Source organism: Triticum aestivum, chromosome 5B (assembly GCF_018294505.1).
Source record: "Triticum aestivum cultivar Chinese Spring chromosome 5B, IWGSC CS RefSeq v2.1, whole genome shotgun sequence".
Taxonomy (NCBI): domain Eukaryota; kingdom Viridiplantae; phylum Streptophyta; class Magnoliopsida; order Poales; family Poaceae; genus Triticum; species Triticum aestivum.
In genome coordinates, this window is record NC_057807.1 from 428894151 (window position 1) to 428915712 (window position 21562).

General features: G+C 47.6%; 1 protein-coding gene across 1 annotated transcript; it reads left to right on the plus strand.

Annotated features, from left to right (window-relative positions):
- Positions 1-10023: 10023 nt before the first annotated feature.
- LOC123112264 (phosphoribosylaminoimidazole-succinocarboxamide synthase, chloroplastic) lies at positions 10024-13746 on the plus strand. Its single transcript, XM_044533212.1, has 12 exons — positions 10024-10475; positions 10556-10657; positions 11035-11164; positions 11269-11361; positions 11435-11523; positions 11905-11985; positions 12297-12386; positions 12718-12807; positions 12929-12979; positions 13143-13189; positions 13341-13398; positions 13473-13746. The coding sequence occupies exons 1-12, from the start codon at positions 10176-10178 to the stop codon at positions 13527-13529; spliced, it is 1188 nt and encodes a 395-aa protein (XP_044389147.1). The 5' UTR covers positions 10024-10175; the 3' UTR covers positions 13530-13746.
- The last annotated feature ends 7816 nt before the right edge of the window (positions 13747-21562 follow it).

The window sequence follows — 21562 nt, forward strand, 5'->3', positions numbered from 1 at the left end:
CTTACCCCCTGCTGTTTGGTTGCTGTGTTTGTGCTTAGGGTGTGAGCAGATGCATACTTCAGCTGTTTGGTTACAAACAACGTTTGTGTTCTGCTCACCCATTCAAGTGTGGTGGCCTTACCACCACATGACCAGCACAACAACAAGCACAACTGACAGCAGATCAAAGAGGCAAGCAGTCACAACAAACAAAACAAGCAACCAAATGAGATCAAACAAAGCAAGCAATGGAAATGACAACAAACTACTTAGATTAACAGCAGGGGTATCCTCCTTCTCTGCTCCACGCTAGGGTGCTGCTCCTGGCCAAAATATTAACAAGTTCACATCACAAGTACCATAAGTACTTGCCACAGACCATAACAAGTTCAACACTAACACCTAAGTTAACGACATTGCATGCGCAATGTCACCAACACAGTTGTGCTTGCTGCAACAAAACGTGCACATGATCAAGGAGTCATGGTTGTAGATTTGGACCTTCAGGCTGAGTCCTGAGATGCGCATAACGAGGAGGTCATCGGGGATGATCCGGTGGCGGCGGCAGAAGTAGTTCCAGCCCCGGCCAAGCACCATGTGCCCCTCGAAGTTTTGGACCTGCACCTAGAACTCGCACCACTTGTTCGCCGACAGCCTGACCATGAGCGGGAGCCGCTTGATGACCAACCACTCGTTCATCACCTCCATGAACTTGCGAGTGATGACGAGCATGGCGAGGTCTTCGGTGTCCTTGATCTGCTGGTAGAAGCACGATGGCTCCCAGGCCCCCTCCCCATGGTCGGTCCTTGGAGATCGGCCCCTTGACTGAGGTAGGCTCATGAAGGCGACCCTGCTAGGTAGGTCCACCCTCTTGAGCCACCTTTTTGTGGGGATGAGATCCTCGGTGCCCTCAGCTCCGGCCACCACTTGAGCTCCTCCACGCGCCACGTCCCAGTCACTCTTCAATATCTTGTCAGGTAAGATGACAAGTATTAGAGGTGCTTGCAAAATGAACAACCACTGATCAATGGCATTAGCTCTTCTGCAAATGCCACCGATCAGTTGCACTATCACTACAACAAATGACACTGATCAGAGACATTTTCCCAAGATCAAATGCCACTGATCAATGAACAAACTCTTTTCCAAATGCCACTTATCAATGGCACTTGCTCTTGAGCAAATGCCACTGATCAGTGCCATTTTCTCTTGGGCAAGTGCCACTGATCAATGGCACTTGCTCAAGAAGTGCCACTGACTAGGGGACTTGCCCAAGAGCAAGTGGCCCTGATCAGTGGTAGTTGCCCATGAGCAAATGCCACTAATCAGTGGCATCCGGTCTTCTGCAACTGCCACTCATGAGTGCACTATCCTAAGTATGGAAACATCTAAAAATAGCACCCATGTGCACCCATGCACATTTGGCAGCATCCTAAAATGGTCCTACTACATGCACGTAAAACAATCTAGAGCATGCAACACAAACTCTAGCTTGAACATGTATGTAGCAGCATGAACATGAGCCCAGCTTGAACATGAACATGCCATTTGCATGAACACATATCCTAGCAAGACCCTAGCATGAACACAGATCCTAGCAAAGCACACTAGCATTGGGGATTCTAGCATGAACACAGATCCTAGCATGAACACAGATCCTAGGAAAGCTCTAGCAGAAGAACATTATCCTAGAACACACACTGCAGCAAACAAGAACACATCGGTCGGATTCGATTCGATTGGGATCGCATCGAATCGGATGTACTCGAATCCTATCTAATCCTATCGAATCCACTAAGTACTAGCACATGCCTAAGAAAGAAACCTCTAATCAACATCTACGAGCAAGTATTGGGGATTCTTTGACTCACTGGAGCTTGCGCAGTCGCAGCGAACCGATGCCGGGGTGAAAACCCTGACGGGAAGGAGTGAGGTGGCGGAGCAGAGGAGGAGTCGGCCCCGGCGATGGCCGGTGACATCGGCCCTGTGCTCATGGCCACGCCGGCTGTCGAGGAGGACGACGCGCCTACAGGAGAAAACCCTTGGACTGGGGTCAAGAACCCCCTGCCCAATGGGGTCCCAAGAAGTGGCGACTCCGTGGACGGCGCCGGCGCTGAGCCCACGACCACGAGGTCTGGAAACGGGGGCGGAGCAGGAATGACCGGCACCGTGGTCGATCCTCGTGGTGGCTGGCAACAGATGGGTGACGACACTCGCAGCGCCGCGCTGAGCCAGGCTCGCGAGAAACTGCCGATTTGGCAGTTTCCGCCGGGCCAGGCTCAGGCCTGCTTTAAGTTTTGTGCGGGCCACGAATAGCATGCAGCCCAACCAACCAAACAAGCTACACATATCCCACGCGGGCCTGATTGGGCTGCATGCGGGCAACCAAACATACCCTGGGTGTTTGAGTGCTACATGATGCATAGTTGTTGCCCCCGCGTAGTCGTCATGCCCAACCACGAGCACGAGCAGATGGAGCAGACATACACGCGCGCCCCGAACATGCAAGGAACCTAGAGCACGTGGATGTAACACTAGCCCAAACTCGTATCTCACAAGAACGTATGTCACCTTTCTCTTCCACTTCGACGTTGCCTACCCTTCTACGGCATCTGGCCACATCGTCTCCATCAACGTTCACGCGATGAACATTGTATGTCCAACGTGCGAAGCTTTTACAAATGACATCGGTGCGCATAGAGGATGGCATGCATCGCGCCAAATAGAATTGACCCGCTCGAAGTTCATGTTTTATCTTTTCATTCGTAAACAATTAAACAAAATTGAACATGGCATTTAAAATATCATTTCAACTCACAAAATTCTTGTACTTTTTTATAAAACCGAAATAATTATATTGCGCTAAGGAAAAATAATTTTCATCCATTTTTTATAAATTCATTTTATTTTAGAAAGTCTATTTTGGGCCGTATAATAATTCCCTAAAAATAATTTGAGGGTTCAAATAATGCCCAAAATATTTGTTGAAGTCCAAATAATATTCACATCATTTCCAGATACTCTATTATGAAGAAGTCACTCTATCTCCTCTCATGGTTGAATTGGAAATTGTTTGTTTGAATATTCTAAAATCCAAATAAAATCTCAACATCCAATATCCAAATGAAGCACTCTGTGAAAGTCATTTTATCCCCTCTCTATTCAAATACTCACGTAGTATCTCAAAAGTTGAAACTCTACTCAAACTCTAACAAAGGTGAAAGCAAAACAATTAATATAATTTAATTATTAACATTTCAGAGTTTAATTTTTTTGGGGGATATTACATGCAAAAACTGCAAATCAGTACTACCGGCCCAATCCAATCAACCGGGCAATCTCGAAAAGAATCAGGTCTTGTTCAGCGGCCCAATCCAATCAGTACTCCGCCGCTGTCCGCTCGCCCATCCACGCAAAGGAGAGTCCCATCCGGACATGGGAAGAAGTCTTCGGTCTTGTATCTTCATAGTCCAACAGTCCGGCTCATGTTAATAGTCCGGTTGTCCGAGGACCCCTTAATCCAGGACTCCCTCAGACACACGCTCCCTCTCTCGTTGTTATGCATCTCCTAGATAGATCTTGCGTGAGCATTGGATTTTTTTGAAATTGCATGCTATGTTCCCCAACAGAACATGCCATTTGCATGAACACAGATCCTAGCAAGACCCTTGCATGAACACAGATCCTAGCAAGACACACTAGCATTGGGGATTCTAGTATGAACACAGATCCTAGGAAAGCACTAGCATAAGAACATTATCCTAGAACACACACTGTAGCAAACAAGAACAGATCGGTCGGATTCAATTTGATTAGGATCACATCGAATCGGATCTAATCGTATCCTATCTAATCCTATCGGATGCACTAAGTACTAGCACATGCCTAAGAAAGAAACCCCTAATCTACATGTACGAGCAAGCATTGGGGATTCTTTGACTCACCGGAGCTTGCGCAGTCGCAGCGAACTGAGGCCGAGTGAAAACCCCGGCGGGAAGAAGAGAGGTGGCAGAGCAGAGGAGGAGCCGGCCCTGGCGATGGCCGACGGCATCGTCCCCGTGCTCATGGCCACGCCGGCTGTCGAGGAGGATAGCGCGCCGACAGGAGAAAACCCTTGGACTGGGGTCAAGAACCCCCCTGCCCAATGGGGTCCCAAGAAGTGGCGGCTCCGTGGATGGCGCCGGCGCTGAGCCCACGACCACGAGGTCTGGAAACGGGGGCGGAGCAGGAACGACCGGCACCGCATTGGTCAACCCTCATGGTGGCCGGCAGCAGATGGGTGACGACGCTCGCAGCGCCGACGCCAGGTCCCTGCCCGAGTTCTGGAGCCCGGCCACCCAGTGCTCTTGGATGCTGGTGATGCGCTGGTCGACGGGGGTCAGATGACGGCGCGACGGTGGGCGAGGTGGAGCCATCGGAGGAGAGGAGAGGGAGGGGCGATGAGGCACAGCGGTGGGAACAGTGCGGGGAAGTGACATGAGAGTGGGAGGGGAGTTATGAGACGTCCCCTCCGTCTCCCGCGCTGCCCGGGGCATGCAACCTCCTCGCACGTGTGGCCGCGCCGAGCCAGGCTCGCGAGAAACTGCCGATTCGGCAGTTTCCGCCGGGCCAGGCTCAGGCCTGCTTTAAGTTTCGTGCGGATCACGAATCGCATGCAGTCCAGCCAACCAAACAGGCTACACACATCCTACGCGGGCCTGGTTGGGTTGCATGCGGGAAACCAGACACGCCCTGGGTGTTTGAGTGCTGCAGGATGCATAGTTGTTGCCAAACTCGTATCTCACAAGAACGTATGTCACCTTTCTCTTCCACTTCGACGTTGCTTACCCTTCTACGGCATCTGGCCACATCGTCTTCATCAACGTTCACGCGATGAACATTGTATGTCCAACGTGCGAAGCTTTTACAAATGACATCGGTGCGCATAGAGGATGGCATGCATCACGCCAAATAGAATTGACCCGCTCGAAGTTCATGTTTTATCTTTTCATTCGTAAACAATTAAACGAAATTGAACATGGCATTTAAAATATCATTTCAACTCACAAAAATTCTTGTACTTTTTTATAAAATCGAAATAATATATTGCGCTAAGGAAAAATAATTTTCGTCCACTTTTTACAAATTCATTTTATTTTAGAAAGTCTATTTTGGGCCGTATAATAATTCCCTAAAAATAATTTCAGGGTTCAAATAATGCCCAAAATATTTGTTGAAGTCCAAATAATATTCACATCATTTCCAGCTACTGTATTCTGAAGAAGTCACTCTATCTCCTCTCATGGTTGAATTGGAAATTGTTTGTTTGAATATTCTAAAATCCAAATAAAATCTCAACATCCAATATCCAAATGAAGCACTCTGTGGAAGTCATTTTATCCCCTCTCTATTCAAATACTCATGTAGTATCTCAAAAGTTGAAACTCTACTCAAACTCTAACAAAGGTGAAAGCAAAACAATTAATATAATTTAATTATTAACATTTCAGAGTTTAATTTTTTTGGGGATATTACATGCAAAAACTGCAAATCAGTACTACCGGCCCAATCCAATCAACCGGGCAATCTCGAAAAGAATCAGGTCTTGTTCAGCGGCCCAATCCAATCAGTACTCCGCCGCTGTCTGCTCGCCCATCCACGCAAAGGAGAGTCCCATCCGGACACGGGAAGAAGTCTTCGGTCTTGTATCTTCATAGTCCAACAGTCCGGCTCATGTTAATAGTCCGGTTGTCCGAGGACCCCTTAATCCAGGACTCCCTCAGACACACGCTCCCTCTCTCGTTGTTATGCATCTCCTAGATAGATCTTGCGTGAGCATTGGATTTTTTTGAAATTGCATGCTATGTTCCCCAACAGAACATGCCATTTGCATGAACACAGATCCTAGCAAGACCCTTGCATGAACACAGATCCTAGCAAGGGACACTAGCATTGGGGATTCTAGTATGAACACAGATCCTAGGAAAGCACTAGCATAAGAACATTATCCTAGAACACACACTGTAGCAAACAAGAACAGATCGGTCGGATTCAATTTGATTGGGATCACATCGAATCGGATCTAATCGTATCCTATCTAATCCTATCGGATGCACTAAGTACTAGCACATGCCTAAGAAAGAAACCCCTAATCTACATGTACGAGCAAGCATTGGGGATTCTTTGACTCACCGGAGCTTGCGCAGTCGCAGCGAACTGAGGCCGAGTGAAAACCCCGGCGGGAAGAAGAGAGGTGGCAGAGCAGAGGAGGAGCCGGCCCTGGCGATGGCCGACGGCATCGTCCCCGTGCTCATGGCCACGCCGGCTGTCGAGGAGGATAGCGCGCCGACAAGAGAAAACCCTTGGACTGGGGTCAAGAACCCCCCTGCCCAATGGGGTCCCAAGAAGTGGCGGCTCCGTGGCCGGCGCCGGCGCTGAGCCCACGACCACGAGGTCTGGAAACGGGGGCGGAGCAGGAATGACCGGCACCGCATTGGTCAACCCTCATGGTGGCCGGCAGCAGATGGGTGACGACGCTCGCAGCGCCGACGCCAGGTCCCTGCCCGAGTTCTGGAGCCCGGCCACCCAGTGCTCTTGGATGCTGGTGATGCGCTGGTCGACGGGGGTCAGATGACGGCGCGACGGTGGGCGAGGTGGAGCCATCGGAGGAGAGGAGAGGGAGGGGCGATGAGGCACAGCGGTGGGAACAGTGCGGGGAAGTGACATGAGAGTGGGAGGGGAGTTATGAGATGCCCCCTCCGTCTCCCGCGCTGCCCGGGGCATGCAACCTCCTCGCACGTGTGGCCGCGCCGAGCCAGGCTCGCGAGAAACTGCCGATTCGGCAGTTTCCGCCGGGCCAGGCTCAGGCCTGCTTTAAGTTTCGTGCGGATCACGAATCGCATGCAGTCCAGCCAACCAAACAGGCTACACACATCCCACGCGGGCCTGGTTGGGTTGCATGCGGGAAACCAGACACGCCCTGGGTGTTTGAGTGCTACAGGATGCATAGTTGTTGCCAAACTCGTATCTCACAAGAACGTATGTCACCTTTCTCTTCCACTTCGACGTTGCTTACCCTTCTACGGCATCTGGCCACATCGTCTTCATCAACGTTCACGCGATGAACATTGTATGTCCAACGTGCGAAGCTTTTACAAATGACATCGGTGCGCATAGAGGATGGCATGCATCACGCCAAATAGAATTGACCCGCTCGAAGTTCATGTTTTATCTTTTCATTCGTAAACAATTAAACGAAATTGAACATGGCATTTAAAATATCATTTCAACTCACAAAAATTCTTGTACTTTTTTATAAAATCGAAATAATTATATTGCGCTAAGGAAAAATAATTTTCATCCACTTTTTACAAATTCATTTTAATTTAGGAAGTCTATTTTGGGCCGTATAATAATTCCCTAAAAATAATTTCAGGGTTCAAATAATGCCCAAAATATTTGTTGAAGTCCAAATAATATTCACATCATTTCCAGCTACTGTATTCTGAAGAAGTCACTCTATCTCCTCTCATGGTTGAATTGGAAATTGTTTGTTTGAATATTCTAAAATCCAAATAAAATCTCAACATCCAATATCCAAATGAAGCACTCTGTGGAAGTCATTTTATCCCCTCTCTATTCAAATACTCACGTAGTATCTCAAAAGTTGAAACTCTACTCAAACTCTAACAAAGGTGAAAGCAAAACAATTAATATAATTTAATCATTAACATTTCAGAGTTTAATTTTTTTGGGGGATATTACATGCAAAACTGCAAATCAGTACTACCGGCCCAATCCAATCAACCGGGCAATCTCGAAAAGAATCAGGTCTTGTTCAGCGACCCAATCCAATCAGTACTCCACCGCTGTCTGCTCGCCCATCCACGCAAAGGAGAGTCCCATCCGGACACGGAAAGAAGTCTTCGGTCTTGTATCTTCATAGTCCAACAGTCCGGCTCATGTTAATAGTCCGGTTGTCCGAGGACCCCTTAATCCAGGACTCCCTCAGACACACGCTCCCTCTCTCGTTGTTATGCATCTCCTAGATAGATCTTGCGTGAGCATTGGATTTTTTTGAAATTGCATGCTATGTTCCCCAACAGAACATGCCATTTGCATGAACACAGATCCTAGCAAGACCCTTGCATGAACACAGATCCTAGCAAGACACACTAGCATTGGGGATTCTAGTATGAACACAGATCCTAGGAAAGCACTAGCATAAGAACATTATCCTAGAACACACACTGTAGCAAACAAGAACAGATCGGTCGGATTCAATTTGATTGGGATCACATCGAATCAGATCTAATCGTATCCTATCTAATCCTATCGGATGCACTAAGTACTAGCACATGCCTAAGAAAGAAACCCCTAATCTACATGTACGAGCAAGCATTGGGGATTCTTTGACTCACCGGAGCTTGCGCAGTCGCAGCGAACTGAGGCCGAGTGAAAACCCCGGCGGGAAGAAGAGAGGTGGCAGAGCAGAGGAGGAGCCGGCCCTGGCGATGGCCGACGGCATCGTCCCCGTGCTCATGGCCACGCCGGCTGTCGAGGAGGATAGCGCGCCGACAGGAGAAAACCCTTGGACTGGGGTCAAGAACCCCCCTGCCCAATGGGGTCCCAAGAAGTGGCGGCTCCGTGGACGGCGCCGGCGCTGAGCCCACGACCACGAGGTCTGGAAACGGGGGCGGAGCAGGAACGACCGGCACCGCATTGGTCAACCCTCGTGGTGGCCGGCAGCAGATGGGTGACGACGCTCGCAGCGCCGACGCCAGGTCCCTGCCCGAGTTCTGGAGCCCGGCCACCCAGTGCTCTTGGATGCTGGTGATGCGCTGGTCGACGGGGGTCAGATGACGGCGCGACGGTGGGCGAGGTGGAGCCATCGGAGGAGAGGAGAGGGAGGGGCGATGAGGCACAGCGGTGGGAACAGTGCGGGGAAGTGAAATGAGAGTGGGAGGGGAGTTATGAGACGTCCCCTACGTCTCCCGCGCTGCCCGGGGCATGCAACCTCCTCGCACGTGTGGCCGCGCCGAGCCAGGCTCGCGAGAAACTGCCGATTCGGCAGTTTCCGCCGGGCCAGGCTCAGGCCTGCTTTAAGTTTCGTGCGGATCACGAATCGCATGCAGTCCAGCCAACCAAACAGGCTACACACATCCCACGCGGGCCTGGTTGGGTTGCATGCGGGAAACCAGACACGCCCTGGGTGTTTGAGTGCTACAGGATGCATAGTTGTTGCCAAACTCGTATCTCACAAGAACGTATGTCACCTTTCTCTTCCACTTCGACGTTGCTTACCCTTCTACGGCATCTGGCCACATCGTCTTCATCAACGTTCACGAGATGAACATTGTATGTCCAACGTGCGAAGCTTTTACAAATGACATCGGTGCGCATAGAGGATGGCATGCATCACGCCAAATAGAATTGACCCGCTCGAAGTTCATGTTTTATCTTTTCATTCGTAAACAATTAAACGAAATTGAACATGGCATTTAAAATATCATTTCAACTCACAAAAATTCTTGTACTTTTTTATAAAATCGAAATAATTATATTGCGCTAAGGAAAAATAATTTTCATCCATTTTTTACAAATTCATTTTATTTTAGAAAGTCTATTTTGGGCCGTATAATAATTCCCTAAAAATAATTTCAGGGTTCAAATAATGCCCAAAATATTTGTTGAAGTCCAAATAATATTCACATCATTTCCAGCTACTGTATTCTGAAGAAGTCACTCTATCTCCTCTCATGGTTGAATTGGAAATTGTTTGTTTGAATATTCTAAAATCCAAATAAAATCTCAACATCCAATATCCAAATGAAGCACTCTGTGGAAGTCATTTTATCCCCTCTCTATTCAAATACTCACGTAATATCTCAAAAGTTGAAACTCTACTCAAACTCTAACAAAGGTGAAAGCAAAACAATTTATATAATTTAATTATTAACATATCAGAGTTTAGATATTTTTGGGGATATTACATGCAAAAACTGCAAATCAGTACTACCGGCCCAATCCAATCAACCGGGCAATCTCGGAAAGAACCAGGTCCTGTTCAGCATCACCCTCCTTTCTCAGACCCATCGCACTCCGCCGCTGTCCGCTCGCCCAAACCCTGCGCCGCACAGCCGCCACGGCCAGCAGCAGCAGCAGCAGCAACACACCCGCCGCAAAACCCGCATCCGCCGGCCGCGAGGTCCTGTCCCATGTCTCCCTCCGCGCCGCCGGCCGCCCTCCGCCTCGCAAGCCCGCCCAAAGTTCTCCTCCCCGCGCTCTCACCGTCCTCCACTTGCTCCCCCCGCCTCTCCATGTCGACCCCCTCTCGTCCCCGCGCCACACCGCTCACCGCGGCCGGCGGAGGCGGCGCGGCCCCTTCCCTACTCGCCGCCGACCCGGGCCACCGCGACTCCGTCATCCTCGCCGCGCGCGATGCCATGACGAACTGCCTCGGCGAGACCCACCTCGACCTCGTCGTCCCCGGGCTCCGCCTCGCCGCCAAGGGCAAGGTGAGCAAAGCGTCGACCTACCTGTTACGGGAGGCTCTCGAAGGTCCCGATAGATTAACCGTTGGTGTTTTGATGGGAAGGTGAGGGATGTTTACGAGAGCGGGGAGCACCTGGTGCTGGTGACCACCGACCGTCAGAGCGCGTTCGACCGTGTCCTTGCCTCCATCCCATTCAAAGGGCAGGTATGCTCCTCAGCCGTTACCATCATATGTTAATGTTGATAAGCACAGGATTCTTCAGGTATGCTTCAAGCTTGCTTTAGTAAAGTTGCCATAGCAAGGTCACCCCGTATGATGCAGGTTTTCTACTCATAATTCAAGTTTCAGATTAATCCCTCTTAAAGTTATGACGTTCCATTTTTGAAGTAATATAACAAGCATGAAGCATTTGTTCATAGTCATGTCTACAGTTGATGCGCACAACGTTGTTAAGCTGCATGATGCATCATCTTATCTGTCCCTATGTACTGAAGTGCAGAACCCGAACATATTAGAATCAGGACAAAGTCGCCACCGCTATAAGTTACTCTGTTGTGCTTTAACACAAATGTTGATTTCAGGTTCTTAACGAGACAAGCCTTTGGTGGTTCAATAGGACCAGTCACATCACTCCAAATGCAGTGGTCTCTAGTCCTGACAGGAATGTGACAATTGCCAAAAGGTGCTCAGTTTTTCCAGTTGAATTTGTTGGTGAGGCCTAACTCATGCTGCATATCTTGCTTATTTCTCCTACTAGTTTGCAATCTTACATGCATAATCTTGATGGAAGTGCTAATCAATTAGTTTGTTTTCAGTGAGGGGATTCGTTACTGGAAGCACTGATACATCACTATGGACAGTTTATAACAAGGGCGTGAGGAATTACTGTGGAAATGCCATTCCTGATGGTATGCTAACCAATATTGATACAATATGGATGTGTCTCCTCCTTCTCTCTTATGAGTGGATTCCTTGTTACAGGCATGGTAAAGAATCAAAAGCTGCCAGCAAATATCCTTACGCCAACAACTAAAGCTGATGATCATGATGTCCCTATCACTCCTGATGAGGTTTCTCCTTTTTTTTTTCCCTTCCTGAAATTCTGTCTCTTCCCATAGTCTAGAACATAGAGAAATACATGTTGTAAGGATCAGATCTCCTCCAAACTAATACAGTTTATAGAGGGAAAGTATTACTACATGATATTGGATTATATGTTCTAAGATTGGCATAGAAATAATTAAAAGCTTAAAGACTCATCATTCTGTAAGAAGGTTGCTGCTAGTTATTGAAGTTTATCGTTCACTTTTTAATAGTAAATATATCTACTTTAGCGTTGTGTAGTGCATTACACCTTTTATTCTTTATTGAAGTGTTCCTGCTTAGACCACCTTCTGTTGTTACATTATTTTTCGTTGAAAGGGCCCCTTATTTATGATGGTATTCTTCAGATAGTCAAGTCAGGGCTGATGTCCAAGGATGATTTTGATGAGGCAAAAAGCAAAGCCTTAAGCTTATTTGAGTATGGACAGGTAACCTTTTATGTCATCTCCTTTCTAGAAGCTCCCAGGTCCATGTTTAGGGCCCTCCCCAGCTGACTTCAGTGACCATGTTTGACATATTGAGCTTGGAATACTTATCTTTCGTTGCCAATGCATTCAGTTTTGATCCTTGTTGCTTGTCCTCTTAATTTAATATATGCCCATAGTTATGATTTTGTAAATAAATCTACATGGAGGCCTAATTGTTTTGAGACAATATAGTCCAGTGAGTTGAGACCATGTGCATGCTATTTTTATCCACTGCCCACCCATAGCGATAGCTGATTGTTGTCTTCTTGCAGAAAGTGGCATTAGAGAATGGAGTAATTCTAGTTGACACAAAGTATGAGTTTGGAAAAACAGCTGATGGGACAGTTGTGTTGATTGATGAGGTTGTGTTTTCTGACTTACGCTTCTTCTATGTGTTCAGTTACTTTTTGCTATCCTTCCTATGCATGGAGCAAAATGCCATGAGGTTTCTCCCTTAAGCATATACATGTTACAGCTCTTTCAGTGTAGACACTTAAGCTTTGGTATTTAATGTGTGATATATTCAACCTGTATGGCTAGACTTGAGATCGTTGCACTAAGTAACTTACTATACACATGGAAAAGATCCTGGAGACTTTACAGTGGCTGTATTCATTTTGTTGAGATATTTCCTGGGAACTTGAGTTTTTACTTCTACAAAATCATGATGATATCCTCCTTTCCAATAAGCAGGTACATACACCTGACTCCAGCAGATATTGGATTGCTAATTCATACGAAGAGAGATTCAAATCTGGCCTTGAACCTGAAAATGTTGACAAGGTAACCTAGAATTATTCGCACACACAAACGCTAAAGGGTGCACTTTACCCTCCTGCGAGTTTCCGCATCAGTAATACTATGTATAATGGAAATGCTGAAAAGTTGATTTAATTTTCATCAGGAGTTCTTAAGGCTGTGGTTTAAGAATAATTGCAATCCATATGAAGATAAGGTATCTTACTTTTCTTCCCAGTCTGGCTGTTAACAATGCTTAAGCATGTCTTTCATACTGAGCCAGTTATCAATACTAAATTAATCATGGAACTGACAGTCAAAATTTTCTGTTGCGTCCATTCCGTAGTTTGTTTATGCTTATTACTTATTCTGAAACACAGGTTCTTCCAGAAGCTCCAGAAGAATTAGTTTCTGAACTTGCTTGGCGGTATGTTAGTTTCTATAGCTTCCCCTTGTTTTCCACCTAAAGGCAATTTTGCAACCACCAGATTGTTGTTCATCTCTATGTATATGAAACTGAAGAAAGCATGATATCTTGTAGTAGTTCGCTAAACTGTTTCCATGAATATCCACTGCAGGTACATATTCCTGTTTGAAACAATTACAAATACGAAGTTTGAGATCCCAGAAACACAGGTATGTAGGGGGCTGCTTTTATGCTTCTTGCTCAGTAGTAACCAAGTACTTGAGCCTTGTTTTGTTAACTGCAGGAACCGATCCATGAGAGGATATCAAGGAACGTGGCACAAGCCTTACGGAATTTATAATTGTTAACACTGATAAAAGCACTTGCCCGTGACAATAAGAGGTGCACTAATGCTACTAACATCCCTGTAGTTGCTATGTGCACATGAGCTATGAGCTGATGAGTAATATCCTCCCCATTGAAGATTGGATTTATTTTCGGCGGAGCAGGAATGCATATGCCCGGTTATGTAATGTGGGATAGAGTAGAGATAAATAATTGAAAGTGGTCATTGTTTCTGTTTGGGTGAGTGAGCATCTGTCTTGTGCAAAATCGTTTTGCTCCACACATTTCCCAAACTATCTGTGAACACGACGTATCGTAGATCTATGATGTCAGGACCCCGATTTTATGCCACACCAATCTAGCATGTAACACCTCATATCATTTTGCGGCCTCACGCACGGTATTCCCACGGGTGTCGTCTTACCATGCCCAGGACCGTTTGCGCCTTTTGGCACACGTATATGATAGTGTCGCTAGCATTCATATGACAAAGAATCCGGGCTGACATGGCTAGTTGTGAACCCAAAGTGGCACTAACTTACAGGGACAGGCATACATGACCCAGCAATAAACGTGTCGGTCATCAGCGAGTGAATCCGGGCTGTAGCAATTGGGCTAGCAGGACTCCGGTAACCCGGGCTGTAGCAGGCTAACAGGACTCCGGTAGACACCGCGTGACATTTCCCCGAAGGGACAGACACAGGAACGAAGGACACATGCCGGCCAGCCTAAGTGTTCCGGAGCAGTAGCAAGCTACCAGGGCTCAGTGGAAGAACTAGAAGACATTTCCCGGTAAGAGAGGCTACTAAGGATAAACAACTAGATAGTCAGATCCCACACATAGCAATACACATTACACGTACGCATAACATGCAAGTATGTGCTGTACAACATGGCATCACATCATAACTCAACAACTCATATAGATAAGGCTCAAAGAGCCATCATAGCATTTATTACAAACAGGGGTCACATGACCCAACATTCAGAGCAATCAAGCAACAAGCGGAAGCATTACATGTCTGAGTACAGACATCTACAAATGAAAAAGGTTGAAGAGCCTGACTATCTACAACGTCCGATCAAGATCGTAGCTGAGGTACAAGCTACTTGTCGAAGTCCATGAGAACACTAGTAAGACCGAAGTCTCCGCTGCAAAAACATAAATAAAGCAACATGAGTACAAAGGTACTCAGCAAGACTTACATCAGATCCTATCATACATGCATTTGTATCAAGAGGGTAATGTGGGGTTTAGTTGCAGCAAGCCAGTTTTGACTCTGTGGCTATCATGTTCTACGACTACCAGAACTTCTTTGAGGTGATATGGCGCACACGAGTCCACTAATCACCACACAATACGCTACTATGGATTCATCCCCGTCTCCTTACGAGAAGGCCATCCATAGCACTCACACTTGTCTTGAGCATTTTAGAGTATCCACTTCAAGTTGTCTATGTACCATGTAAGCATCCAAGAAGTCCATAACCGCGGACCCGGCTATTCGAATAGATCATGTTAACCCTGCAGGGGTGTACTTCTTCACACACGCTCTCGCCACTTACCGCCATGCACACGTTATGTATCTCGGCAACCTTCAAGCGGAAGCCTGGCGAGGGTGTCGGCCACGACCTGACTAACCACATAAGACTCTAGTCCAGGTTTATCGCCTATTCGGGTTCTATCCGCAAGGAAATCCGGCCGGGGTGTCGCTCACGGCCCCAAACGATGTGAACAGGATTCCCAAGCCCACCTCGCCGGATGGATCTACGCTTGGTACACCGTGCCACTTGTGCCTAGTCTGTCCCAAGCCCACCTGGCCGGGTGCCACTTGGTAGACTACTAACACTACCTACAAACACCAGAAACTAGTTGCGACTCCTGGACAAAGATCAAGTTGGTTAATAAGTCGAGAGGGCTTGGAGCGCCCGAAGCCCAATGTGTGGTAGTATCGAGTCATTGGACAACATACATAGAACTCAGTGCTTAAGGACGGTTCCAGTGAGACAACCCACCATGTACTCCTACATGGCCTCTCACCGCTACCTTTACCAAATCGTGTTCACACACTTAACTCTCAGCATCAGAACATATCGTAACACTCCAATTCATTCCCAATGAATCAGACCTGACACAACTCTAAGCAATAGCAGGCATGGCATGGTAGGAACACAACATGGCTCAATCAACTCCTACACATGCTAGTGGGTTTCAACTATTTACTGTGGCAATGACAGGTCATGCAGAGGAATGGGTTCAACTACGCAGCACAAAGTAGCAGTTGAAACGTTGTTGTCCTAATGCAATAACTGAGAGCAGGAGCGAGAGAGTAGGATTGTATCAGAATGAACAAGGGGGTTTGCTTGCCTGGTAGATCAACAAGGAAGGCACTGCTTCACAGACAGGTACTCTGGAACGGTCTCCAGAGCAAGACCTATCGAGAAGGAACGGTGCCAACAATCAATACACAAGCATATGCAACAATATGATGCATGAACATGGCATGAAGATGTGATGCTGTTTGAGCTAATGCAACTAGCATTCATTAGGTTGAAGTCCATTTGAACCAAAGGTTCAAATGCAACTCCAAAATAAGCTCTTTATATAAGCCATTTTAGTGTTTCACTTATACAGTAGGTATAAGTTGGTTTGTCATGCATGAAACTGGTACAAATGGATAGATTGCATTTTTCTGATAATTTTTCATATATAAATTATTTCAATCTGAGCTACGGTTGAATTTCTATGAATTTTTGAAGTTTGAATCATTTTCTGGAATTTCCTGATTAATTTTAAATCCGGAAAATGAATAACTGCGTCAGCCTGACGTCAGCGTGACGTTAGCGAGTCAACGGGTCGGTCCAGGTCAAAACCTGACCAATGGGACCCATATGCAGTGTCTAACCTAACTAATCTAGTTTAGTTAGTGGTCTCGGGCCCACATGTCAGTATCATCAGCTAATTAAGTTTAATTAACATCTAACTAAGATTAGCAGGGGCCTGGCCCACTTGTCAGTCCGGCGAGGTCAAAGGGTCAAACCCCTGGTCAGCGGGGTCAAACCCGTCGGCGACTCGACGTCGGCGAGGCCAAACGCGGCGGAGGGCCTCGGATTTCGCCCTCCTGCGACCGTTTGGACGGCGGAGACCACTGGCGAGGAGCCAGCGCTCGTCCGCGTCATCTGGAGCAAGTGGAAGAGGCGGGGACGGCCGGAGCTTGCCGGAGCGGAGCTCGGGGCGGCGGCCGGAGTTCGGCCGAGGGCGGGCGCAGCGCTGCGGTGCACGGGGCGGCGGCTAAGAGCACCGGGGCGTAGCCCGGGCTCGTCCGCATCCAGCGGAGGCGACGGGAGGTCGCAGGGTGGCCGGAGCTTGCCGGAGCAGAGCTCGCGGCGGCAGCCGGAGCTCGGCTCGAGCGGCAGAGGGGCTGGAGGGCGCAGAAGAGCAGGGGTGTAGAGGGATTCGACGGCGGGGCTCACAGCGGTCTCGATGGCGTCATCAGCGAGCTCGGGGAAGGGCTGGAGTCGGTGGTGTGCGGGCGGTGGAGATCCACGGCGGCCGGCAGTGAAGAAGACGACGGTGGCGGCGATGGAGCGCGTCCCTGGTCGCTTGGCTCGTCGAGGACGATGCAGGTGACGAGGCGGAGCTTCTGGACTCGGGCGGAGGGCGAGGAGGTGGCTCTGGCCGTGGCAGCAGCGAGCGGCGGCGACGGTGGCGCTCGGTTGTCGCGTGAGAGAGCGAGCGAGAGGAGAGGAGTGGGCACAGGAGAGTGAGAGGGGTACGGGGCGGTGCGTGGCGCCGCGTGGGGCATCCAGAGCGACGAGGAGGGGAAGCAGGAGGTGGCGGGAGACGTGGCCACGGGCGAGCGCGCGCGCGACACGCACGGTGCCAGTAGGCGCGAGGAAGAAGACAGAGCAGGAGGCGGACTGGCCAGCTGGGCCTCTGGGCTGCACAGGGAGGTAAGTGCCAGGTAAGCTCCCTTTTTCCTATTTCTTTTTCTATTTTCTGACATTTGTTTTGATTTAATAAAAAGACTAAATCATTTTATTTGCTTATGCCAAATTTTTGTAGGAACTAGTGGTATTATTCCAGAGCTCCTCAACAAATGGCATAATTTTTGGACATATATATTATATATAACAAATATATATCCAATGCAAATATTTATGCATTAATTCCAATTGCCCAAAATAAATACTTATGGGCTCTTAAAAATATTGATTTGATTTTTATCTTTGTCCAATATTTTCAGAGAGCAACATGAGCATTTTCTTGGACCTTTTTGGAGCAATTTTTTATTTGGGTCATTTCCAAAAATGATTCTGAGGGTTTCACAAATCCCCATTTCAAAATTAAATGGAATTTAAACATGATGCACAAATGACTAGCTACTCTAGGTCATACCAGAACTAGGGATGTGACATATGACTAACCTGTGACAACTTGAGATAACACTGATCCACCATTTCAGTCCACATCTCGCTGACTATTTAATTGAAATTAAATTACGGAAATGTTAACGCCCACACGTGTGGGCGTTCACCACCCCGACCACACGCAAGCATCTCCGTTGGCTTCGGTATGCACGAATCTTGTAGCAAACAGGCCGGTTTTCGGCGCCACGTAGGACGAGTCTCATGTGCGGTGTGCGAGTCAGTTCGCCCGCACGATGGTTGCCATCCCGTGGTCAGCGGTTGCCACTCAGAGGCGTGCGGTGGAACTGCCATGCGCCCGCACGCCACGCTCCGACCGCGGTTGATGTCAAACATGTCGCACACCCTTCCACCCTCTCCCTCACGGTTCCATTTACTCACCCGCGACACATTTACTGGCACAACCCACTCGCACTTGAAACCACTGGAGAAGGCGAGAGGAGAAGGCGACGGTGGAGGCGGAACAATCGACGGTGTTCGCGACCGTCGGTGGTGCTCGCCGGAGCGGAGCGGCTTCGCCGGAACCCGTGCAGGTTGAAGGTAATGCTCGCTTCATCTCTCACAACCCCTTCCTGCATTTTTCCCCTTTCCCTCCCTGTTCGATTCCTAGATCGATTCCTAGAGATTCTGGTGATTCGGCGGTGCGTCGGCGTTCCCGCCGGCGCCGAAGTTGTCTGCTAGCCGTTTTTTGGTGGCACTGGGCAGTTTCATCGCCGCCGCGGCGGCGGCATCGTCGGTGCGGTTATGCCTGTTCGGAGGCACGCACTAGTCTTGCGCATGGATTTGGGAGGTGTCCCCCGGTTTTTTTTGATGCGCATTGGTTCGAATTTGTGTTTGCAGTCAGTTCGTGCGAGAATTTTGAGGGTGATTTTGAAGTCGAAGTAGTTGCCATTGAAACCTAGATCTAGTTAGTTTGGTTTTGAAACTGTAGAACGAGGCGAACTTGGCAGAATGACTGAACGTGAACAAATGTGTGGCAACTAAACTCCCTGAACAAATGTGATAGTTGCCACAAACGTGTTTTCCTTTGCGGCAACAAATTACTGAAAATGTCTGTCATAGTTGCCACATTCAAGCTTTCACATAGGGCAACTAATTTTATTGAATGACTATGATAGTTGCCACACACACGCTCTTCCATGTGGCAAACTGAATTTTGCTGAATTTATATGATAGTAACCACGAACATGCTTTTTCATTGTGAGATCTAATTTTTTCTGAATTATTTGTTATAGTTTCCACACTTTGATAGTTGCCACAATCGGTAGTCAATGCAGTTTCGGCATCCAGCTGCACTGGACGGCAACTAATGTGCACATCGAGTGTGTGTGTTTGCCACTTGGATTTATAATCATGTGGCAAATAGAATGTGAACACAATGTCTGTTGCCACAATGCAGATATGACAGTGTGGCAAATTGGCTGCATAATATGGCAACCACATTTGCGTACCAATTGTGCCAGATGCCATATCATGTCTGTTGCCACATCATGTCTGTTGCCATGTTACAGTCAGTACAATGTGGCATTTTCATTGTACTACGGACGCAATTTTTTCGTTTTGCCACAATGACTTTTGTGATATCTGAACACACTGTGCCTGTTTTCAGGTTATCGATTCAGATGTGGTTTCATTGCTTTTTTGTACTATATTGGGCTAACATGGCAACTTCAAAATTTTGTTTTCAAGTGCATTTACCAACGTGCTTACTTGCCACGTTTATGTTCTCGACAATCATAGGGGGGGGAGGGGGGCCGCGTGCGTGTTCATGCTATATTTTTGCATTCACTAGTTGCCATTTTCTGTTAGGTGGCAAATGCTTACCTCTTGCATTTACATTTTCTCCCTTAACAATTTGGTCTGTTCCTACATCAATAGAATGGCTCGTGGCGATCATCAAAATGATGACGATGATTTCATGGATCCACCACAGCGTAACCGAGCAACTGGACGGAGAAAAGAGGGCGACGAGGTAACTGTCCACACACCCGCCCCATCTCCTCCCGATTTTTGTTATTGGTTGGCACCTATATCTTTTGTAGTCGTCTGTCATGAACTAAATTTTCATGACATTGCAAAACATGGCAACAGCTGATCACTTTTGTGTGTGTTTTTTGCAGAAGAAGAAACGTATTCGTAACAGAGCCTCCCAGGAACATCTGACTGTGTTGATTGAAAAATTCACCGACGATCAAAAGGGAGCTGCCGCTGAGATGGGTATGCAGGCTCTGATGGATGTCCGGTGCACGAACCTTGTCAACCCTGTATGCGACTGGCTTGGTGAGATCTACGAGCCTGCCTCCAGGGAATTCGTGATTCCGGGACGCGGAAGACTTCCGTTGAACAAGGAATCCGTGTTCTGCACTTTGGGTGTGCCTCGTGGACATATCAAAGTCCCGTACGAGGTCAATAATGATATCGAGGAAGCGCTGTTCGCCCGTTTGTTTCCTGGATTGGAGTCCATGCCGAACATGTCTGTACTGGTAGATTCGCTGCAGGCCATGACGACGCACGGAGATGTTTCAAGATGAAGCTACTCATGTACCTCATCTCAGCTGTTTTCGCGCCGACCACTTCCCTTCGCCCAAGCAACAAATGTTTCCCCATCCTGGTGAATGATCCATCCTTACTACTTTATTTTCCTTCAATCTTCTGGCTCCGATGTCACGTGTTAAGCTAATGATTGCCAGTGTTTTCGTTGTTTTTTTTCCGTTTGATTTCTGATGCGGCAAACTTTTTGCCCTGAAATTTTGTGTGGTGCAGGCGAATCTGAAAAATGTGAAGAACATGAACTGGTGTAAGTTTATTGCCGACTTTCTCCATGATGCTTTCAAAAACAAGATGTACCAGAAGGGTTGTCGACTGCATTTAATGGTATTTATTTTACCAGATCTCTGTGTGAACTCTTGTTTATAACACAGTTTTATTCATGCATGGCAACCCGATCATAACAAGATGGCAACTGCCATAATGACAATGTGGCAACTGCCATAATGACAATATGGCAACTGTCATACTGACAATGGGGTAACTGCCATCATATTAGCATGGCAACTGCTATCACAGTATGATGGCAACTGCCAGCACACTATGATGGCAACTAGCACATACATACTATCATTGGATCATACATTATCCTGCTCTTTTTCCCAACTACAAAGTACCCATGATGGCAACTGACATTTGTTTCTTTGTAAAATTGTTTTAAATTAGCTCATGTATGTCGACTGTCTTGATCTGTCCACCGTGGATTTCTCTGGGGTAGGAGGCCCGCCGCCTACGCACAAGTTTGCTGTTTCTGCGTGGACCATCAACGTTGTCAAGGCTGTGCTTGCGGCAGACAGGGCAACTGATACCACATATGGAAAACTACAGGTTAGTTTTTGTTTATCTCTTCACACGGCATGCTTACAAATTTGACATGAGGCAACCGTCCGTGGTTTATAAGGCATGCTTACAATTTCTTTTTGTTTTTCATAGCTGATGGCCAAGCATGCTATAGACTACAGCGTGTTTGGGGGGCCTCAAAAATTTGGAAAGTGGATGGACGTGCACTCAGCTCCATCTTGCCCTTCTGAGGTAATCAAAATATCGACATCCATTGTTTGCCGTGGATTACTT